The 23,608-nt window shown below is 43.0% G+C and overlaps 2 protein-coding genes and 1 pseudogene across 2 annotated transcripts; 2 read left to right on the forward strand and 1 right to left on the reverse strand.

Moving 5' to 3' along the window:
* Positions 1 to 678: 678 nt before the first annotated feature.
* On the reverse strand, positions 679 to 3,284 carry LOC106981997 (beta-defensin 106A-like). Its single transcript, XM_027049954.2, has 2 exons — positions 3,172 to 3,284; positions 679 to 959 (listed from the first exon to the last, which is right to left on the reverse strand). The coding sequence occupies exons 1-2, from the start codon at positions 3,282 to 3,284 to the stop codon at positions 776 to 778; spliced, it is 297 nt and encodes a 98-aa protein (XP_026905755.2). The 3' UTR covers positions 679 to 775.
* On the forward strand, positions 2,062 to 11,972 carry LOC113596521 (beta-defensin 105-like). Its single transcript, XM_027049957.2, has 3 exons — positions 2,062 to 8,711; positions 9,072 to 9,113; positions 11,845 to 11,972. The coding sequence occupies exons 1-3, from the start codon at positions 8,642 to 8,644 to the stop codon at positions 11,970 to 11,972; spliced, it is 240 nt and encodes a 79-aa protein (XP_026905758.1). The 5' UTR covers positions 2,062 to 8,641.
* A 6,377-nt stretch (positions 11,973 to 18,349) lies between these two features.
* LOC106981991 (beta-defensin 107A-like) lies at positions 18,350 to 22,891 on the forward strand (annotated as a pseudogene).
* Positions 22,892 to 23,608: the final 717 nt, after the last annotated feature.

The following is a 23,608-nucleotide window of genomic DNA, read 5'->3' on the forward strand; positions in this document are numbered from 1 at the left end:
TTAGGAAAACTGCATTAAACGGTAGAGATGTATCTGTATTATATTTTACAACTGTGCATGACTCTGTAATTATCTCAAAACAGAAAAATGTCATAAAGAAAGGTTGTTGCTTCAACAGGATTAAGTGCGTTGACCTTGGGGAATCAAGAGGGAAATAAGGCAAGATTTCTGACCCAACAGGGAACCAAGGCTGGATCTTAGGCCTGGGGAACATGACCAGGAATCCTTACTTGAACTGGGTAATATGAAAGCTTAGAGTCAGAAAGTGATTTGGCAAATAATAGAAAGTCATTCGGAGACCTGGATCCAGTAATTGTCTCCAATTAAAGCCATGGAGTCAAAATGATTAACTTATATATGTGTATGACACATGAGAATCCTTAATAAGTAAATTTATCTATCAACTTATCCTTAATATGTTCATTTCTCCACTTACCCATTTATCTATCATCTGTCTCAACAGGTGGTTGGGGCTGACTGCCTGAGGGCAAGTGAGAGGTTTGTTGATGTATAGTCTTTAGCAGTCCCCTTTAAAAAGAAATATCAGATCATTTGGGGAAAGTTCCCTTACCAAAAAATTATAGAAAAAGAAGGCAAGTAGGCAGGGACCATCAGGGTTAACTACTCACATTTCCTTTCTAAGTGAAGCACTTGACAAATTGATAAAAGATAGTCATTTATTTTTATTGAGGTGTCTTCTCACTGAAGAGACCAGAGTAAAAAGAAGACAAAATGAGGTCATTTATGTCACTCTGGAATGCCAGAGCCTTCAGATTTAATCATTTGTGTTCTTCCAACATGGCTGGAGGGTCAGGCAGCATTTCAGAGACTTCTGGCAGAGAGCAACAAGTTCTTCATTTTTCTGACAAGAATTCACGCACCTCCCTTGAAGCTTGGAGCATTTCTCGTCAAAAAACGCGTTCCTGGCTATGGAAGGGAAGGAGCCACTGGGATTAATTCTCCTCTCAGATACATCCAGTTACCAGCTACAGTCTTGTAACTAGTTAGGAAAGATTTCTTTACAAGCTGCCGTGGTCTCATCCTGCCAGTAGATGAGATGGTACGGAGATATTTTCTCTCCAATTTTTCTGTCTTTTTGTTTTAGGGGGTTAACGACCAGGAAGAATACATTTGTCTTGACATTTGGGGTTAGGCTGTGGGGGCTTTGGGAAGCAGAAGCTATTGTTCTTTTATCAGAATCTGTTAGCGGTATGTAATGACCACCTTGTCCTTGTAAACCCCTCCAGGGCAGGTAACTCCCCAACTCGCTGTCCAAGTGTTACACCCTGAGAATTGAGCAGGTCTGAGGCTGGGGACATGGCCCACGATTGGAGTAATAAACAGGGATAAATATATAGAAAGGGAAAAGTTTACTCTTGTGGGTGGAAGGGAAAAGATTGCCTAGAAAGGCTCATCAGATTTCTTTGCCACATTTCATAAAACGTGTTCAAGGGCCAGTAGGGGCATGTGTTGGGAGTGATTCCCCAGGACTCCTCTTGTCTATTCTGTGCAGAATATAGTGGCTTTGGCCTTAGTACTTTATCAGTAGCCGTCCTAAGAGCAGCCCGCTTCAAATTAAGGAGAGACAGACATCTTACTGGAATCAACATTTTAGATTACCTAATCCAGGTATATTTAAGGACAGGCATCAGATGTACACAAGTTGAAATTAATGTCGACAAACAAAGGTGACTAATTCACATATATGTAAAACTAAAACCAGGCGGATTGGTATTAACATGTGTACTAATCATTTCTAGCATCTGCATATAAGTTCATAAGTATCAATACTCCGGTGTTTCAAAGCTCAGTGAACTTTGGCCCCCACTGCAGGCGACAGTACTCTATCCCCCCTCCTAATATTGTAAGGTCATCCCAGGCTGGAGGCACTGGACCTCACTCTTCACAAGGGTCCTTGTATTATATCCAGTTAACAGTGATGGTCCAGAAAGAGAGAGCCTCTGCAAAGAGAGAGCATCTGTGTCTACAAGGATTCGGATGGATCATCACACACACCCATCTAGAGGTTAATGTAACTGTGTGTGTGTGTGTGTGTGTGTGTGTGTGTGTGTGTGCGCGCGCAAATGCATATTAATAGGTCAGTTCCATTTGCTTATATAATTTTATATTGCCTTATTTTATGTTGTGTTAACTAAATTATATAATAAACCTGACTGATCTGAAAAGGGGGCCTTGGTCAGTTTCCAATGTGTACATCGAGGTCAGTGGAATGAACAGCTCACCGTAGGTCCTGGATCCCGGTGCACTTGGCACAGAATCGAACCACACAGGCTCACTGCAAAACAGACCAGCAACGCATACAGCTGGTGTGAGAATTCTGAGCCTCCTAAGGAGACATCTATAGCATCTGGCACAATTTGGACTCGTTGCAGGCTCTGAAAAGCCCTTTCTCTAGCTCTCTGGAAACTGGGATGAGTTTAGTCTTGGATTTTATTTTGAGGAAGATCTGACTGGAGCCACTAGAGGTTCCTGGAAGCCAGAGGATGTGGCAGGAGTCCTGCTGTGAACTCTCAGGTCCTGGCTTCATTCCCGCTTATCTGTGTGACTTTGAGAAGCCGCCTAGCCCATCTGAGGCTCAGTTTCTGCATCTGAAAAATATCTATAAAGCAAACCTTCCAAGCCTGAAGTGTTGGTCTGAAATCACTAAATTCGAAGTAGGACAGAGTTTTCTTAAAGGTCCTGGCATTGGCGAACCGCATGCATTTTGTGGTGTGAAGTGTTCGTCACAAGTGCCCAGCTTCATGGTGTTGTGACGAAGGTGCAGCAGTTTGACACGTACGTTTGACCTGCGCCATGGCCGGCGTGAACGCGGTGTCCGAGCTCCGTCCCTTTCCTCGTCCCTTTTTGCCTTTTTCTGGCTCTCTTTCTTACCTGTCTCATATCTATCACGACTATTTTTTACAAGATCCACAGATGCCAACCCTAGCTTTTACGTTTTTTCCCCAATTTTTTGTTTTTGTTAGTGAGCATGGAGCTGGGGACCAAAGGGCATCTTTCCTGGCATATCCTTATTTCCACAACCCCGTGATACCCCATCTTAGACAATCAGGGAAAATGCAATGGATTTATAGAAGAGACATTAAGGGGGTCACCTCCCATAGTAAATGCTCCCCTGCAGGGCCACCAGGCTGACCACACCAAGGTGCTCACTGAAGCAGACTCTTTCTCTGGGCCACCACCTCTAGAACCTTCCCTACAAAGACGTTCATTTTACCTGGGGCCAAAAGGAAGAGAACAGCAAAGAGAAAGAGGAATGTCCTCATGTCTCGAAGGGTCTTGAGAGATCAGCACAGCGTCCCTGATAAAAGAGCAGCAAACACCCACATTTATACATTTCTCTAGACCAGAGAACATCTTGATCAGCGAGGCATGCCAGAAATGAGGACGTTTCCATGCTTTGCCAAGCCGAGCCCACATCTCAGTGGGTGTCACTCAGTCCGCAGCTCACTGCTTTTCTGATACTGGAAAGTTCCTAAGAAGGACAATGGGGAAGAAGGGAAGACAGAGTAGAGGGTGCCTTGATGATCAGGGGCAGATATATGCACCAGTAGGAAGAAAGATCTGGAATCTGGCAGTTTGGATTTCTAATCCTGACTATGCTCCTTAATAGCTTTGGTTTACTCATATGTAAAATCAGAGTAATTACATAATATCATGATGGAGTCAGTGGGGTCTGAATTCCAGCTCCAATATTTGTGAGCTGTGTACATTCAGCAAGTGCTTTACTGAAACATATGTTTTATTGTTTATTTTTTAAAAAGTGCTGATACTTTAAATACTATATACATCATCTTATTTAATCTGCAAACAGCTCCCTGGATAGTTATGAGCATATGGGATATTTGATATTTGATTAAGACTATAGATACATCAAATATCCATACACTCTGACCACAGGCTGCCACTAATTTGATTACCTCTTTTTCCTAATCTGAAGTAAATCAGCTAAGTGGATGGAGAGAAAGGCCTGAATTACCCACTCTAATTCTTCCCTGTTGGGAAATACCTCTCTTTAATGTGACATTAGGGAGATGAGCCTCCCTCATCATCATTCTCCCTATTATTATTGCTACTGAAAATTGAAATATCTTAAAATATTATTAGAATAATCACAAACTCCTGAAAAGCAACCAAATGCTTGCTGTGTAACTGAAAACATGGTTTGTGAATGTGACCTGGATAAGACCATCAATTTACTTCCTCCTGCCATAGTAATGTCAATAAATGATTGAACACACAAATAACTGTGATAAAAGGGACACATTTTTAACAGAAGAATTGCAGATGGTCCCAGTAGACACCTCCCTCCAGGAGGTGAGGCTTGAGTCCTCCAACTTGAATGAAGGCGATTAATTCCAAAGAATGTGGGGAGGCAAGAGCGTCCCTTTAGCGCGGACAAAGCTGGCATCTTAAATGAGTGGCCAGGTTTAACATCAGGGGTGGCCAGGCATGTCCCCAGCACATTCCCCTGACACGAGGGACAAGGTGAGGAGCCTCAACCCTGTGTTATTCTTCTCCCAGACCCCAAACCCCAGTCTGGTTGAGAAAACCTCAGACAAACTTGAAATCTGTAGGTTAGTCAGTAGGAATATGACATACCAATGATAATTTCTTGGTTTTGACAAACGCATCGTGGTCATACTATTAATAATTATTAGCATGAATGTTAACATCAGCGGCAGCTGGGGGAGGGGTATGTGAGAACTCTCCACTGTGCACATTTTCTAAATTATTCTAAATTAAACAATTTGCTTAAAATAACTATGCGGGAATGTTCCATGTATCCTTAGCCTCAGTCACCATGAGATTTTTGTGAGGTGTGTGCATGTATGGGTACGTGTGTGTGTGTGTGTGTTGATTATATATTATATGAAAAATCCAGTGAAGAATGATAGGTTGAGAGTCACCTGGGTGGCTCATCAGTTAAGTGTCAGACTTCGGCTCAGGTCATGATCTCATAGTTTGTGGATTCAAGCCCTGCGTCAGGCTCTGTGCTGACAGCTCAGAGCTTGGAGTCTGCTTTGGATTCTGTGTCTCCCTCTCTCTCTGCCCCTCCCCTCTCATACTCTGTCTCTCTCTTGCTCTGAAAAATAAATAAAACATTAAAAAAAAAAAGAATGATAGGCTGAATATACAAATTTTTTCTATTCCCTTCCAATCCTCACTTAAAAAAATTTAGGAGAGCCTGAGTGGCTCAGTTGGTTAAGTGTCAGACTCTTGATTTCTCCTCAGGTCATGATCTCATGGTTTGTGAGATCGAGCCCTGCATCAGGCTCTGGGCTGGCAGCACGGATCCTGCTTGGGATTCTTTGTCTTCCTCTCAGCATATGGTGTCTCCGTCTCTTTGAGCTGCTATAACCAAACACCCCAGACTCAGTAGCTTATAAACAACATTTATCACAGTTCTGGAAGCTGCAATACAAGACCGGGCACCAGCATGGCCGGGTGCTGGTGAGGACCCTCTTCTGGGTTGCAGATGGCTAACTTCTCACTGTGTCCTCCTTTGGGGGATGGGGACAGGGAGCTCTCAGGGGCCCCTTTTATAAAGGTGTTAATTCCATTCATGAGGGCTCCGTTCTCATGACCTAATCACATCCCAAAGGCTCATCTCCAAACATCATCACCGTGAGGATTAGGTTTCAACATGAATGTTGGGGGGGCACAGACATTCAGAGCATGGCATATGTGATTTTGTCTGAGCACTCACAAATAGCCAACTAACTCTCCCAAGGGACGTGCAACGTTGTAAGAGCTAAGATGTGTCCTACTCACACCTCACTGTGAGGAGGGCAGATAACTTTGAGTGGGTGAATTCCAAGGATGTGGTGAGTCCCAGGGTTTGAGGGCTGCTCAGGGAAGAGGTAGAATCATGAGAGGTGTTAATCAGGTGGTACGTGGACAGGGTTGCATGAGGGGATGGGCCTCCCAGAGAAGGTAGCATGAGGCGCCCACCCCAAAGGGCCATGGAACTCCCAGGGGAGAGGGGTGCCAGAAAGGGGCTCATGAGTCTAGATGATACCTCTCACCAGCAAGGTGAGAAGTCTTGGGGTCAAAGCCCTAGAAGGCTGTCAGCAATTTGGAGTCTTACAGCTCTGGGATTTGTCTTATCTATGTTAGCAGATGTTGGGGGCACTTTTGTGGGGGTGTGCAAAGCAGGTAGGCTCTAAATGGCTAAACAAATGATGATTTGTACCATATGCAAAGCAATTGGATATGGAAGGATTTGAGTTTGGAGCAGGAGGCTTTGAGCTACAGAAGTGAGCATGGTAGGGACCACTCTATAGGGGCATCTCTGGCCTCATGATGGAGCAAGGAGGCCATGCAATCCCCATGACAAGGACTAGCCCTTTAATTTGAAAGTTTCTAGAGTCATCTTGTTTTCCTAAGACTAGAAGTTCACTGCAGGTCAAGATCAGCTACATAACGTGCAAGGGCCCATGTTCAAGAAGTAGGAAAAAGGCGCCATTAAAGGTATCTAGTTCTCTCGATCTGTTATAGTAATGCTTCTTTGCTATTTAATGTCACAATCTCCCAGGCACAAAGATACTTGAAGGACACTTGCAGATGCTCACACTGCCTGGGGATGCCCACATTGCCACTGCGCATACGTGTGTGGTCCACAATCAGCCACTGCTGGACCGGCGTGTCTTGCTCCAGAGAGAGTCAAGCCAGGTGTTTCCCCCATGAGCCTGCCACTGCCATCCATGGTGGCCGGGCAACTCTCAAGGATATGTCAATATCTTCTGCAAGCAATCCTTATTGAATTGGAGGCTGGAGAGAGGTCTGCTCCTGCCAGGTTGCCCACCTACACCACGACACGGTCATGGCACGGGAGGGTTTGATGGCATGCTGGGCCCTAAGACACTGCCATCCCATCTCTAGATACATCTCCACTCAGTACGAGCTGGGGGTCGGTGGTGGCAGTGTTTCTGGGAGGGATATGAAAGGAGGAGGTTGGGTGGGGCCCCCAGGGCCGGGGGCCAGGAACCCCCAAGAAGGGAGGGGAAGGAAGGCAGATCATATGGGGACTGAGGCTCTAAGTTCCCAGACTTGCTCCTATTCCGACCAGATTTGATTTACAGAGCACATATTCAAAGATAAAATTATTAAGAATTGTAATACAGTGAGTGCTGAGCATTAAACCCCAAGGTGAGAACAGGGGTGTGCAGCTGCCCTCCTCACACTTGGCCTGGCTCCAGGTTATTAAAAATGCCTGGAAGCTGAAGGCTGAGGCTGTTAGCCTCAGCTCTCATCCCCTAGTACCTACGTATTGCCTTATGTTCATGAAGCTGCCTTGTTTGAAGGCCACAGAAACAAACGTGCAGATATCAGCATGGCTGCACTTTCCAGGCCAGAAAAAGTTCACTGTGAGTTGGTGTAGTTGAAAAAGAATTTACATAAAAGTTGGACACAAAGCAGGATAGACAGACATGTGAATGTAAGGCTGGTAATAATAGCCAGACACTCTGATAGCCACTTAATACTCATTTCAGTGAGTCCTTTTAAATATCCTATGAAGTAGGTACCTTTATTCCATCCCCATTGTAAGATGAGACAAGTTCAACAAAGTAAGCCACCTGCCCAAGGTCATACATCTGCTAACCCGCTCTGTCTGACCTCAGCCTGCCTCGTTCAGTTATCCTATTTTGCATTCCCAAGATGAAGAACAGAGCCTTGCAGAAACATGGACAACAGGATGGGACTTATTTGGGGGTGCAGGGATATAAGTAGTAATTTTGATACCTGTGTTCTTGATGAATGAAAAGGATGTGGAAATTCTGCCTTTGGGCTGCTAGTTGACATTGTCACAGGCTCGGGGATTCAGAGCTAAGTTGGTAAAATGACTACCACCCCCCCCTTTTCTCCCAGACCACCATAAAATTGAGATTAACCACCCCCCTTTCTTGTGTGAAGGTAGTACAAATGAAAACCAGGGCAGTAACAGTGCACATTGCTTGGGCTTTTCTTACAGGGCACCAGGCTTCTTTCCAAGCACTTCCCTATGTTCCAAGCACATCCATATCCTCATCCCTACAGCTTGACAACAACCCTAAGAGACTGGCAGAGGAGCTATGGGCTTCAAAGAACCAAGTGGATAGGCACAGCCATCCCCATCCCCCCAGCAAGCTTCAGCACAAAGCAAGCAGCAATTAGCATGAACACAAACAGTTCTTGGGTTGGTGCTCAGAAGTTAGGTGGGCAACCTGAGAAGATCCAGCCTCAAGATGATGGAACGCAGCTCAGGAAAGGACCAGCTCTGGGCATGTTGCATCTGTCAATCACTATGGGTGCTCCTTAGTCAATGGAAGAGACAATGGAGCTGGGAGAGAGAAGGGGGGCTAGCAGGCTCCTACATCCTGCATCAGTAGGATCAGTGCGTGGCTCCTGGTTTTCCAGCTCCTGGCCTCGTGTTCCTTCCACTGCCCCAGCCAGAATTCCCAGAATACAGGTCCTCCCATCATGTCAGTCCTTGATCCTAGGAAATGGAGCATGTCAATGTGCTTTCTTTATTGATTCACTTCATTGACCAAGTGTATTCCCCATTACTTTCAAATATAAGTGAGCCTCCTGTCCTCTTGCAGAGGTCCCAGACCTCTGCTCCGAAGAGTCTTCCCCAGAAATGACCCTGACCGGGAAGATGTCTTATGTTGTCTTTGCCTTTTTCTTCATTTTCGCCCAGTTTCCATCAGGTAATTGCAAATGGATGGGATTGTGATGGGGGCAGCTCTTAAAGCCTGATGGTTCTTCTGTGGGCCACCGTAAAATCGAGATTAACAGTCAGCTCCCCACTGAGGTCCTCACGAGAATTTCTTGAATCTACAGTGGCATTTTCTCAGCAAACTACAATTCCCTCTCCCACCTACCCACAACCTTTTTATTAAACTTCTTACTGGTTACCCAGAGTACTAGCCTTCAGAAATAGAATAAAGATACAGCCTCTGTGATCTGCTGACCTTTGACAGCAGATGTGTGGAGCCAGGAATGTTGTTTTGTACAGTGTTATTTCCTGCACTGACTTTAAAATCCAAAATGTGCTATTTTGAATTTAGGGTGCCAGGCAGGACTCGAGTATTCCAAGCCACTTCCAGGAGGTAAGTTGAATCCCCTGTGTGTAATTTCTACTTTTAAGACCTCTGACCTGTCAGCTCCCTCTGACTTCTGGAGGCAAGGTGTGATAGAAATAATCAGAAGAATCGAGTTGCCTGAAACCCCAGATTTCTGCCTCTTGTAGCCAGCATCATATCTGGGTTTGTTATCTCGCAGGGAAATCTCTTAGTTACTGAATTGGAATTTTGGCTACAGAGATTTGCACCTGGTAATGACCTATTGTCATTAGCTTGTGGTGCTAATGAAAGCGAGGTTACAGGATCAGGCTTGTACCGGCCAAGAAGCACTGCTCTGAGAACATGCTCACCCACGTCTTACAGGCTCTGCCCCTAAACCCAGTAAGAGGTGTCCCAGCCTATGCTACTGGTCTCAGAAGGATCAAATAAAGGAGTGGTGAAATCTCACCGCCAATACAGAAGAGCTGTGCCCATTGAAGCACCCCCTGATCTCTTTGTATACTTATCTTCTGCAGGAAGAATGCATATTATAAACAGAACCGAAAGAAATATCTCCAGACAATTGCAAACAGAATTTAAAAGTGTTTAGACAGCATTTTGGAGTGAGAAACAATTAAGGTTCTACTCATCACTGAGCAGTTCCCGTGCACCAGGCAGTCTATTAACTTTATGTGGATTATGTCATTTAACCTTCAAAACGTCCCTAGGATGTGGGTGATATTGTAACTGCTGTCTTATACAAGACGATGAAGCTGGGACATGAATGAGACGTTAAATAATTGTCCCCGGGTGACAGAATGACAAGTGGTAAGCTAGGCTTCCAACTCAGGATGCCAGAGTCACAAAGTCTGAATTCTGTGATTCCCAACCAGGTAGGAAAGCACCCAGCAATAGCCTTGAGCAGAGGTGGCATACAAAATCCTCAACAGACGGCAAGGCACTGAATGGTCAGACCACACCCTGCCTGAAAAGAGCAGATGCTGTCATAAATAATCACTCCGCCCATTGCTTGTAAGCCCTGCATATAAACACAGCCAGAGCAGGTTAGCAGGAGAATGGGTGTTCTAATTTGGCAGCAAATGGGCATCTAGAGACTCTCCCTGGCATTCCGAAGCGTAGGTCAGATTAGAAACACAACATAAGTCCATATCCTACCTGGTTCCAGGGCTGAAAACGCTGATTCCTCCCTGCCTCGGTAATGCAAGGCTCAGGAGGTAAAACGGGCTGGGGCATCATCTGAGTGAAGACGGGTGGAACTCACATAAGCTGGGAAAACAAGGTGGATGGCTGCTCACCCAGAAGTTTCCAGGTAAGGAAGAAGATCGGAACTCAGAAGAAGAAAATGATAAAATCAGCAGCTAGACATGAACAAGGAGTTGAATTGTGTGGCGAGGAAGCAGGGCACTGGTTTTTCAGTGTTCTCAGGAAGCCTTCAGTAGAATGTTAGCTTGTGTCTGCCCTTGCCCCCAATCAAAGCGGGTTGGAATAAAAGTCATCGGGGGCTTTGTTTCAGAGCCAGTAGGAATTCTTATCACAAGTTGTGATGAGTGCACTACGTCTGGCAGAAGAGACATGTGATGCGGACTTGGGCTTTACTAGAGAGAAGCCTGAGGAACAGATCTGACTCTAATGGTGGACTTCGTAGAACCAACTGAATAATCACATCCATCCCCATGCCCCCTGGCAAGCTTCAGCACAAAGCAAGCAGCAATTAGCATGAGCACAAACAGCTCTTGGGTTGGTGTTCAGAAATTAGGTGGGCAACCTGAGGAGATCCAGCATCAAGGTGATATAACGCAGTCCAGGAATGGACCAACTCTGGGCATGTCACTGAGCCATGATGTGAGAGGGAAGGAGAGGGAGGAAACGTCTTCTTTGATGAGACAGGGAACATAAAATCCTAAATAGCCACTGAGGATGGGGAAATAAGCTGTCAAGGAGCCCAGTGAGTGGTTGTCGTAGTGAGACCAACCTGTAAGGTTCCATGTAGCTCTGGGTTACTGACAAGAAGGTAGTTAACAGGAAGGAAAATAAGGGTTTGCAACATAAAGGTTGCCACTGGAGAACCAGACCAGCAAATAAAGGACTCTTGGCTGGCTAAGGCACTACCTCCCTGGTCCATGAAAGTTATCCTGAAAAATTTTTTTTGTGATCATGTAAAACAGCTTTTGCTTAAAGTAACAACAGCAAAAAACAGCTAATTGACTAAATAGTGTTTGGCAAAATGTTCTCACATGAATTACTCCATTTGACCACTAAAAGAATTTACAGTGTAGACCAGTGTTTCTAGAATGTTCATTTGACAAATGAGAAAGTTGAGATCAGGCAGTTTGCAGAGGACACACACCATTTCCAGACCCCCCAAAAAAAACCGCACCGAACTTCACCTCTACCTTCAAGGATCTTTTCAAACCACAAGATAACCCTCTAATCTTTATCCTGTAACCTTTACAGAAGTATCAGGTATGTATTTTTATGCTTCTGTAATATACACGACACTTGGCCCCACTGTGCTTACTTGTGACACAGGCCAGGTTATAAACACACAAAGAACAAAGAATGTGCCGACCTCTTGCTTCAAAATTAAGTCTCCCCATATCCATCCTGAGAAAAGCAGAGCTCTTTGAAAAATCAGGGCTGGCTCTTAAAAACACTCTTTATGACCATATAAACCCTCCCTTATTTGGGTGGCCTTTGATGTTCTCCCCACGTCCAGGGAGTCCCTGGACAGGTGTGTCAGCAGATCTTTCTGGCGTAGGTGACTTTGCTGCTTGTGAGCCGTGCAGGCTCGGCCGGGGCAAGTGCAGGAAGATGTGTGCTGAGGATGAGAAGCCTGTTGGACATTGCAAGCTGAACTTTTTCTGTTGCCGACGGAAGGTCAGCTGAACCCGATGGGCCCTCCTCCAGTCTTGGAAGCGGGCCTGGACTTTCAAAGAAGGGCAAGAGAAATTGGGTGGCTTTACCCAAGTAACACCGTGAGTGAGTCTCAGAATCATTCCGGTTTCTTTCTCCCCTTGTTTTGTTTCTTTGCTTATTTTTTATTGATTTTAAAATCAAGATTCGAAGGTTCCTAAGAGCCTAATCAGATACTACCACTACAAATTTGTGGAGTACCTTGTCATTTGTGAGTATTTCCCCCATACTTTCCTCAGAGAACTCAATATAACCTTATGAAGTAGATTTTATTATCTCTATTTATATTTGAAGAAATTGAGACCCAGAGAAGCTGTCACTTCCTCAAGGTCATAGCCTGGGAGCCAGAAACGGACGTGTATACCCCCGTCATGTTCTGTGTATCTATCTATGTGTACCAATTTTAACAAAATAGAGAAACAGAAAGGGCATCGCATTTGTGTCAGTGGACTTATAATTGTATAGAATACAAGAAATTATCCACGTCATTTCTTGGTATATCAATACATTGTCATTCTTTACTTCTAGAACTTATGGTGTATTTTTTAGGCAACTCATACTTACTCAATTAATGTCTGTGGCACCAACTTCTCACTTCTTTTCTTGCCTATAAATGAAAATGCCAGAGATTGACTTAAAATGCTTAGCCTAGACTAAGCATGGATGTTTGACTATATAACTTTTTGCCTCATGAAATAAAATTTGTAGCTTCATACAATAAAGGTCAAAATTATTCATCCTTATGAGCAGCTACTCAAATTTGATCACTCAGTTTTTACATGTGAGACGAACAGTATTTTGCTTAATGTTTGAGCTACCATCGTATGATTGGTCATTTTGCACTCCAGTACATCTTTTGGTCTCTCCTTGGTGGGAGAATGGTGGATGGGAGGAAGGGGTTCTCTCCCCCACCTCTCCAGCAGTGGCTGCCTCTCCCAGGTGCCCACACTTCAAAGTGTCTACAGGCAAAGAGCTCCGACTGGAGTTGTGCACCATGGCAGGACAGAAAAGTCAGCACTGGAGTGGACTGCACTCACGAGATTAGGGAGGGCAAAGGGGCGTGGCTTCCACAGACCCAGTGAATGCTACTCAAGGTCACTGGGCTGAAACCATCCTAAAGGGAAAATTCCCAATTAATGTGGCCTGCTAGAGCAAGGGAACCGTAGTAAGTGGTTTAAGATAGAGACCTGGGAGGTTAGGTTTAAGATAAGTTCATAAGATGGACCAGAAACAATATCAACCATTCAGGACACAGTAGAATGCCGTGGGCCACACGGGAGCCTTGAAAGAACACAGAAATATGCTTTCCAAAAGGAGATTTATCTTGGAACATTGCGGTATCCGTTTCTTTCACTGTACAACAAAGCACCACAAAAGTTAGCAGCTTAAATAGCACACGTTATCTCTCAGGCTTCCATGGGTCCAAAGTCTGGGCACAGGGTAGCTAGACTCCCTGCTCAGGGTTTCACAAGACTGACAGCATGGTGTTGGCCCAGATTTGGATCTAATCCAAGGCAAGAGATCTACTCGCACACCCCTGGGGCTGCTGGGAAAATTCTGTCACTTGGGGTCCTAGGCCTGGGGTGGGTGGCTGTTGTCTTGCAGGCTGTCAGCATCAGGCTGTCCTGAGTGAGCCGAGGCCGCCTTCTTTTTCCTGCCCAATGGCTCTTCCCATAGAACAGCAGTTTCTCCTTCAAGGCCAGTGAGAGGCTCTCATCCTTCAAAACTCCAATTTCTTTCTAATCAGAACAAAAGAAAGGGGGAGAAAACCAAGCTTCACAGAATAACGTTTTTGTTCACCATTGGAATCAAATTAGTATTGATCCAAACTAGATTGTTTAAAGTTTATTTATGTTTGAAAGAGAGAGAGAGTGAGCAGGGTAGGGGAAGAGAGGGAGACACAGAATCCAAGCAGGCTCCAGGCTCTGAGCAGAGAGCCCGATGTGGGACTCCAACCCATGAACCCAGAGATCATGACCTGAGCTGAAGTCAGACACTTAACCAACTGAACCACCCAGGCGGTGGGTGGTTGTAAACAAACTAGATTGTTTAAAATTAATTGCAACCCCCAAGTCATTTATAATATTACTCAAACATGGATTGCAAGATAAATGACAGGGAATTCAAATGGTACCTCAGGAAATATCTGTTTAACACAAAAGTAGTCAGTAATGCAGGAACAGAGGGGGGAAAGAGGCATAACGTTTAGAAAACAAATAGCAAATGGCAGATGTAAATCTTACCTCATCAATTATGGCATTAAATGCAAATGGGCTAAACACTCCAGTTAGAACCTAGCAGAATGGAGTATGTAAAGAAGATGCAACTCTATGCTGTGTGCCAGAGACACAGTTTAGATTCAAGGAACTAAAGAGATCAAAACGGATGGAAAAAGATATAGCCAAAGGCAAGAGAACTTTGTACAATGGTAGATGAGTCAAAGCCTCATGAGTCAACATGACAATTATAAGTGTATATAAACCTCACAGGAGTCACAAAATACACGAAGTGAGAACTCACACATCGCAGGGAGAAACCGATAATTCAACAAAAATATTGGAGGACTTTAATATTTAATAAGGAAATAGATCTGAAGACACTGTGAACCAGTTGGACATCTATGGCACACTCCACCCAACAACAGCAAAATACACATTCTTCTCAAGGTCCCATGAGACGTTCTGTAGACGTTCTTCCAAAATATCTGCAGAATAGGCCATATGGTAAGCCAAAAATCCAGCCTCAATGATTTCAAAGGATTGAAATCATACCAAGTATACTCTCTGACCAAAAAGGAATAACAAGAGAAAACTTGGGAAAGTCACAAAGATGTGGAAATGAACAACATGCGCCTACATCAGCAATGGGTCAAAGAAGAAATCGAAAGAGAAATTAGAAAATATTAGGTGAATGAAAATTGAAAACAAAGCAAAACAAGACTTAGGGGATGCAGCTAAAGGAATGCTTAGAGGAAAATTTATAGTTGCAAATGTCTCCATTTAAAAAGAGGAAAGATCCCAAATCAGTGAACTAATCTTCCAATTTAGGAAGCTAAAACTTCAAGAGCTGACTAGTCCCACGAAGGGTACCCTGTTTCCTTGGATCTGTTCCAAACATTTTAATGTCTATAGGATTTGCTCTTTCATTCATTCTATGTACTTGGGCTCCCCTTGTTCTCCATTTTTAAAATTTTTTAAATGAAATTTTAAGTCATAAGTGTAGACATTTTTCATTGTTTAAAATAAGCATTTGGACACATATTTCTGTGATTCTTTTGCTGGGTCCCACAAAACTTGACATATTGTTTTTTGGGTTTTTTTTTTTTTTTTAGTTTATTTATTTTGAGAGAGAGAGTGTATGAGTGGAGGAAGGGCAGAGAGAGAGGGAGAGAGAGAGAATTCCAAGCAGGCTCCACACTGCCAGTGCAGAGCCAGATGTGGGTGGGGAACTCACGAACTATGAGATCATGATTTGAGCTGAAATCAAGAGCCAGACACTTAACCAACTGAGCCACCCAGGCACTCAGATATATTGGTATTTCTTTATGTGCAATGTGAAATGTTTTCTAATTTGTTCTTTGATGCATACATAATTTAGAATTATGTTTTTTTTATTTTCAAATATTAGGAAATTTCCTAAATGGGTTATTGTTATAAACTTCCAATTTATTTTTATTAAAAAAATTTTTTAATGTTTATTTATTTTTGAGAGAGAGAGAGAGAGAGACAGAGTGTGAGCAGGGGAGGGGCAGAGAGAGAGGAAGACAGAATCCAAAGCAGGCTCTAGGCTCCGAGCTGTCAGCACAGAGCTCAGCGCGGGGCTCGAACTCACAAACCATGAAATCATGACCTGAGCTGAATCAAGAGTCAGCTGCTTCACCGACTGAACCACCCAGGCACCTCTGATATTTATCATTTCTGATGTTTTTTATTCTCCTTGAAAATCAAGTTTCCTTCTTGCATTTACCTTCAGCCTGAAGAACTTCCTTTAGGGAATCTCTGGTAGAGAAAACTTTCAGTTTTCTTCGCCCTGAAAATATGTTTATTCTATCTTCCCCTTTTAAAGGAGTTCTTCCTGCAGGTGGAATTTGGGGCAGGCAGCTTCTGCTTGTTTTCCTTCAGCACAGCAGGGTGTGCCCCCCCCCCCCCCACCTTACTTACCTCTTTCGTTTCTGAGGAGAAGCTGATGGTAATTCAATTGCGGTTTCCCTGAACTCAAGTGTTACTTTTCTCTGGATGCTTTCACGATTCTCTCCCTTTTTTTGGATTTCAGAAGTTTGACTGTGTTGTGCCTAAGCATGGTTTTTATGTTACTTGCAATTCGCTGAGCTTCCTGGTTTTGTCATTTTGTGTCTTTCACCGCATTTGGGAATTTTCAGCCATTATTTCCTTGAAGTACTTTTTACCCCATTACGGTTCTCTCCTCATTCTGGGACTCCAATGACCTGTCTGCTTTAGATTTTGATGTTATCCATCAGACCCTTGAAGGCCTATTTCTCTCAATCTTTTTTTCTCTCTGATCTACAGATTGCATAGTTTTTATTGATTCAGTGACTCTTGATCCTGTCATATTTTCGGTGCTATCAAATCTATTCAGTTAATTTTGTTCAGATATTGTATTTTTTAGTATCAAATTTTTTTTTTATATTTTCTGTTCTCTAATGAGACTTCCTGAGTTCAAATTGATTGCATGTGTGTTTTCTTTACTACTTCGAGTGTGTTAAAATGGATATATTAAGGTCTTGTCTGATTATTTCAACAAGATTGATGTCCAGGACGCTGTGAATGTTGTGTTGAAAAGGATCTGAAGACTGGTACATCTTCTGAAGAATGCTGATGTTTTGATTTGACAGGAAAGCGACTCTATTAAACTCAATTTGCAAATATCACCTCATCTGTAATGGGCAGCGGCTCAGATCTCAGGGGTGTTTGCGTGTTTGTTTCATTTTATCTTAACAAGGTGAATGCGTGGTTCAGGGGTTAGCAAGAGTTATGGGCAGAGTTCACATATAGAACCTAAGCTCCCTTTTCTGGGTTTTCATTTCCAGAAGCTGTGGTGCTTCTCCCTTAGCTCTATCTTTGTGTTCTAAGTTTAGAAAGAGGGTGGATATCTTGTTTGTTTTGTTTTAGCCTCTCCATGCCACCCTGCAGTCAGAGAGAACATACTCTGGGCTGTTCCATATTTCCAACTTTTGACTTTTATCCAAAATATGCCTGTATTTATTTCAACTTTCATATTCTTTGGGTAGTTTTTTTGTGGGTTTATTTCGTTTTGTTTTGTTCCCCCCGAGTTTTACTTGTTATCGGTGGGAGGGTCCACCTGTTAGAAGCTCACTCTGCTTTATTCAAAATGGAATTACTCATTCGAGTTTTAATCTTTCAAGTAACTCCCCTACCTAAAATCCTTCAATAACTTTCCTTTGATTTTAGGATAAAGTTCAAATTTTTTAGTAACATATAAATATACCTGGTAGTTCTCCAACCCGTATTTGTTGAATGAAAGCTATTCCCATAACATATGAGATATGGTCATATTTAATCATAATGCCCTTATCCTTAATAATATCTTACAGGGTTCCCTGGGTGGCTTAGTTGGTTAAGTATCTGACTCTTGATCTCAGTTCAGGTCTTGATTTCTGCCCCATGTTGGGCTCCATGTTGGGTATGAGGCCTACTTAAAATCATCATCATCATCATCTTAAGATGAAAAACTTTGAACATTTGATAATATCTACATTAATTAGTTGACTATTCATGAGTTCTTCTAACTAGACAGCTATTAATAAGTCAAAGAACATATATTTTGAATATCTACTGCTACAAAGCTCTGTCATGAAGAGTGAATGGAAAGGAAAGGATGGAGGGAGAGTGGTTTTCATCTGTGGAGTTTATAGTTGAATTGGCCAGATAAAAAAATTTTCATGTACTATAATTTTGGAAAAGCAATTATACCAGGCACCCATTAATAACAGCTAGGTCCTCTTATAAGAGAGTAAGTTGTGTGTAATATCTTAGAGAAGAAGAAAAGGAATGGGGACTATAGATCTTCTGGAAGGGAAGGTACCCGAGATGGGGCTTGAGGGAAAAAAGAGACATCTAGGCAGAGACATAGGCTGGAGGGATCTGGGCTGGAGGACAGGTTGTTTGCTTTACTCTCCTGTAAACCTCATTTAGGTAATACCTGACCCAGAGGCCCACACGCTATTCAGTAGAGCATGAAAAAATAGTTTCTTCCTAATGAACATTACAAACCAAAGTTGATTTCCAGCCCTTTCGGAGCTGTAGAACTTGGTTTAATCAACTTCTCTTGGTAAAAGAGCTGGATTTTACCAACTGTCCCTCCTTTGTCCTCTCTCCACTGATGTCTGGAGTCATGAGAATCTTTTTCTTAATTTTTGCTGCTCTCATTCTCCTTGCTGGCATTTTCTCAGGTAAAAGGGAATCCTAATAGATGTAAGGGTGGCAATCTGTCTTTTAAGAAGAAAGCTGAGGGTTTAGAAATATGTATGACTCATTCCTGTGTTCTTAAAAGGTCCCGGGACAAACCAGTTATTGGAAATCTTTCATTTTATTTCTTATTTTTATTTTATTTTATTTGACAGAGAGAGAGAGAGAGTAGGGGAGCGGGGCAGAGGGAGAGAGAGAATCTTTTTTTTTTTCTTTTAAATATAGTTTATTGTCAAGTTAGCTAGCATACAATGTATACAGTGCTCTTGGCTTCGGGGGTAGATTCCTGTGATTTATTACTTACATACAACACCCAGTGCTCATCCCAACAAGTGCCTTCCTCAATGTCTATCATCCATTTTCCCCTTCCCCCCTCCTCCATCCCCCCATCAACCCTCAGTTTGTTCTCTGTATTTAAGAGTCTCTTATGGTTTGCCTCCCTCTCTGTTTGAAACTACTTTTTCCCCTTCCCTTCCCCCATGGTCTTCTGTTAAGTTTCTCAAGTTCCACATATGAGTGGAAACATATGTTATCTGTGTTTCTCAGACTGACTTATTTCACTTCGCATAATACCCTCCAGTTCCATCCACGTTGCTGCAAATGACAGGATTTCATTCTTTCTCATTGCCAAGTAGTATTCCCTTGTGTATATAAACCACATCTTCTTTATCCGTTCATCAGCTGATGGACATTTGGACTCTCCATGATTTGGCTACTGTTGAAAGTGCTGCTAAAAACATTGGGGTACATGTGCCCCTGTGCATCAGCACTCCTGTATCCTTTGGATAAATTCCTAGTAATGCTATTGCTGGGTGTAGGGTAGTTCTATTTTTAATTTTTTGAGGAACCTCCACACTGTTTTCCAGAGCGACTGCACCAGTTTGCTTTCCCACCAACAGTGTAAGCAGGCTACATGCTCGGCATGGAGCCTGAGGCGGGGGTCGATCATATGACCCTGGGATTATGACCTGAGCCAAAATCTAGAGGCAGACGCTTAACTGACTGAACCATTCAGGCACCCCTGGAAATCTTTTCTTGAGTTTAGACAAAAAAACAATGGGACCATACAGAGCCAGACTAACTCCAAACAGAGAAGTATCTGGTTAATTTCCCTAAAAGCTCCACCAAGGGGTTTCAGACTTCTCTTTATGTTTAGATCTTTCCTTCTTCTGTAATATTTAGCACAGCTTTAGCATATGTCAAAGTGATTGCTCTAAAATGAGAGGAAATTTCAGAGGCAAAGTCCAAACACATTTGTTAATTTAGAGAAGTATAGCTTTTGTAACCTAAATGCAACTAAACTCAAAAGGTTCTTAGTCTGTTTTTTTATGTCTTACTAGTTGGTCCAAATCTCCTAATCTTAGATTATTTAGAATTTCTTTCTAGTTCTCACATACTGATGTGAGAAAATATATCATTTAAACAAGTAGCATCTTGATTAGTTTGCTTTTCAATCTTTGACACCTTTGAAATATTTTCTTTTTGCTCAGGTACAGCCAAGACTCTCCCTAAAAAATGTTTATATCCATCCTTTCTCAACTGTCTTTCATTCCTCCTGTTATGAAGTCATTTCTAATGGGGACTCCCTATGTATTGTGAAACACTGTTCTTCATGGTTCCTGGATTTCTACACTTAACTATTACACAATCAGGCCTCAGTAAGCCTACCAAACCAATAGATATGAAATGTGTTCCTACCACTTAATGAGAAATTGTTTGGGCATTATATCAAAAGTAAGTAAAATGGAGATCAAAAATGTAATAGAGCATGGTCTTCACCCTTAATTTGCTTGAAGTTTATTATTTTATTATTTCTGTGTTGGTCAAAAGTAGGTTGTCCAGAATAATAAATAGGCGATTTGATAAATTTCAAATGTGTAAATAGGTGAATGGATGAGACAGGAAGATACACAAATAGCTATAGTACAAAACAGTTCTCATAAGTGCCATAAGAGATACAGATGACAAAGAGAAGCTTGGTTTTCTAACTGGAGAATCAGGAGGGGCTTCCTGGGATGTGGTATTTACATTGCACTTTTGAAAACAGGCATAAAAACATGCCCTCATGTTTCAAAGTCTCACTTAATCAAATCACTTACTTAGCTTCTGCCCCACTCTCTTTCTTCAGAAGTCAGACAATGGATCTAAGTAGAGAAACACATGTTAAGCTGTCTTCTCCATCCCCGATCATCAGGCCTCTGACTCATTAATTAAGGGCTCCCTGTCTTCAGATTCAGCTCAGACACATTTGAATCCTAACAATAAGCACAGGATGGGCTCCAGTTGGGACCACCACCACCACCATCACAACTACACAGAATCTTAGAGCTGGATGTGAGTTCAATGGTCAATACAAGAGGTAACAACAGACTATCATGCCAAGACATTGGAGGTTGGATCTCAGTTCCAATCCTTATAAACTGTATGAACTCTTGTGCTTCAATTTTCTTTCTATAAATGGTAATAACAATAGGATGGTTTTAAAGATTAAGGCATTTTTCAAGGCACCTTGGTGGCTAAGTTGGTTGAGTGTCCAACTCTTGGTCTTGGCTCAGGTAATGATCTCATGGTTCTTAGGTTTAAGTCCTATGTCAGGCTCTGCGCTGACAGTGCAGAGCCTGCTTGGGATTCTCTCCCTCCCTCTCTCTCAACCCCTCCCTGCTTGCTCTCTCTCCTCCCCCCCCCAATAAATAAATAAACATTTAAAATATATTTAAAAATATAAAATATTAAGACATTTGTTATATTCGAGTAGAGGCTAACTTGTTTTAACAAAGAAACTTAAAAAGATAGTAAATGAAAAAGGATAGTTTATTTGTTTCTCATGTAAAAGTCCAAAAATAGGTAAGTTGACCAGTGTGGGTAGAAGGAAGGTTCTTCTCTATTAAGTCATTTTGAGACCAGAGAGGAAGGTCAACCTTGCATCCTAAACATGGGACTGTTTTATCTGGTTCTAAAGATGTTCTAATGGAAAGGGCTGAAAAGCAAGTCAAGAGCATGGTCAAAGACATTGCACAGAACCAGCCATTGGTCCAAACTCATCCATGTGGCCATACAGGGACACAGGGCCAGGAGCTGACTCCTTATGCTAAGTATCCACGTGTCCGGCTAAAAACCAGAGGATCCATTACTCATTGTCTGAAGGAGAAAACTAACTGCTTGAGGAAAGTTTAACAATCCCTCCGTATAAACCGCTTAAACAAAGCCAGGCACGCCCTCTGTTCTCTGAGAAAGTTCACTGTTGCTATTGTTTTGATGTCACTGTTCTTATCATCATTCCTGTTCTTATGATCTGCCCTGATATGTATTCCATGTTAGTTGATTGCCCAGAAGCGTGAATAATTTCAGTTGTTCTGTAACTCAGACTATTCCCGGTTCAGCATGGGACTATTGAAAAAATTTCCTCTAACTGTGAACAGAAATCTAAGGCCGTGCAATTCCTTTCCATTGGTCTGCATCCTAACTGGGCATGGTGTCAGTGTCTCTTCCGCATGGCAGTGTCTCAGTTGTATGGCAGCTAATGTGTAGTCTGTTCCCCCTCTCCCAATGCTGTACTTTCCAAGAATAAGTTCTTTTGAGAGCAACTGCCAGTTCCTTCTATCACTTCTCCTGAGAACCCACACCACAAGAAATTTCTTCATTCATTCCTCTCAAAATATTTTTACTCTCCTCAGCTTACTCTTTGCTCCGAAGGAAAAGCCACGGCTGAGGCCACTCTAAATTTGCCTGCCAGAGTTAAATCCATTATTCCATTGATGTTTTTTACAGTGTGGACCAGCACCATGTTTCTTTAACTTTGCACCTAAAATTGTCCACAACCGCACAACAGTGCATTTGGTCTCTCATCGGTCTGCCTACAGTGTAAACAGCACAGTCTTTACCTTTCACTGTATATCGGAGCCTATTGATTTTGGAGACATGAAAAAAGATCATTTATTGGCAAGGACTGTTTATTGGGATTAGAAAGTGTACTGTCTCCCTCCCAGGAAGAAATACTCTGCTTCTAGATATCCTAGAAATGATTGTGGCAGAGGGAAGTGAATATCAAGTAAGGACCCTGTGTGTATTGTGCAGCGAGTCTGAACTCCAATGAAGCCGTTCAGGAGGCATCTGTTTTTTCTGACCTCTAGATTTATACTTTGTGTCTGCAGGAGATTCACTAATGGGGAATTGTGGGTGAGGCCCAGGTGATGTCATGTTGCTTTCTGGTCACAGATTCCTGGATAACTGAAGTCTTGCTTTCTTCACTTAGCTAGCGGAGGGATGCACAGAGAGCCACGTTGTCTGAAACCGGACGGTCACCGTGAAGCCAAGTGCCTTTCCTTTGAGGTTAAGATTGGGGGCTGTAGAACTGAACTGACACCACTCTGTTGAAGAAAAAGGAAGAACAAGTACGAGCCAAGCCGCAGCTGCAAAAAAAGAGAGGCGAAGATACTCTGGCTGTGAGCTCCGTGCGGCAAAGCTCTGGGTTTTCTCTTGCCCTCTAAAGTTTGCATTCTTTGAATGAAGCCATCAGTCCTGCTTCTGACACTGCAGGGAAATGCCCGCCCTAGGCCCTGAGCTTCCTGAGGGAAGGCACTGAGTCTTGTTCACCTTTGCACCCCCACTTGCTGGCATAGGGCCCATTCACTATTTTATTGACTGATGAAGTCAGTGAGGGAGTGAATGAACAGGTAAAACAGATAGAATGGAAAGGTGGGACCATGGTTCAGATGGGTTCTGAAGTGACAGTCCTGGCTTCAGACACATGTGTGACCCTGGCTTTTGCTGTTCAGACTCTGGGATCCGTGCTATAAGAAGAGTCAACCACCTAGTGAATAGACCACCTGCTGGACACCAATTATGGCTGCCTTCGCAGCACTGCTGACAAGTACCCCTCTGTCTCCTTCACAGGTAAGAGTTGCTAGAATGTCCTCCACACTCTGTCCAATCTGGGACATGAAGTGACCCAAAGAAACTGGCCCGTGTCAAAGTTCAGGTTGGCCAAAGATTGGGTAGCATCTTCCTTCTGGCCACTTGCCGCGAGAATTGATCCTGTCGTGGCCTATTCAAGTCCCAGGTGCCTAGAGATAATCTAATTCAACGCTCTTATTACAGATGAGGAGGTAAAGGCCCAGGAAGATCCCACAGGTACTAGGTTAGTTATAGCCATATCTAGACTTT

Source organism: Acinonyx jubatus, chromosome B1 (assembly GCF_027475565.1).
Source record: "Acinonyx jubatus isolate Ajub_Pintada_27869175 chromosome B1, VMU_Ajub_asm_v1.0, whole genome shotgun sequence".
Taxonomy (NCBI): domain Eukaryota; kingdom Metazoa; phylum Chordata; class Mammalia; order Carnivora; family Felidae; genus Acinonyx; species Acinonyx jubatus.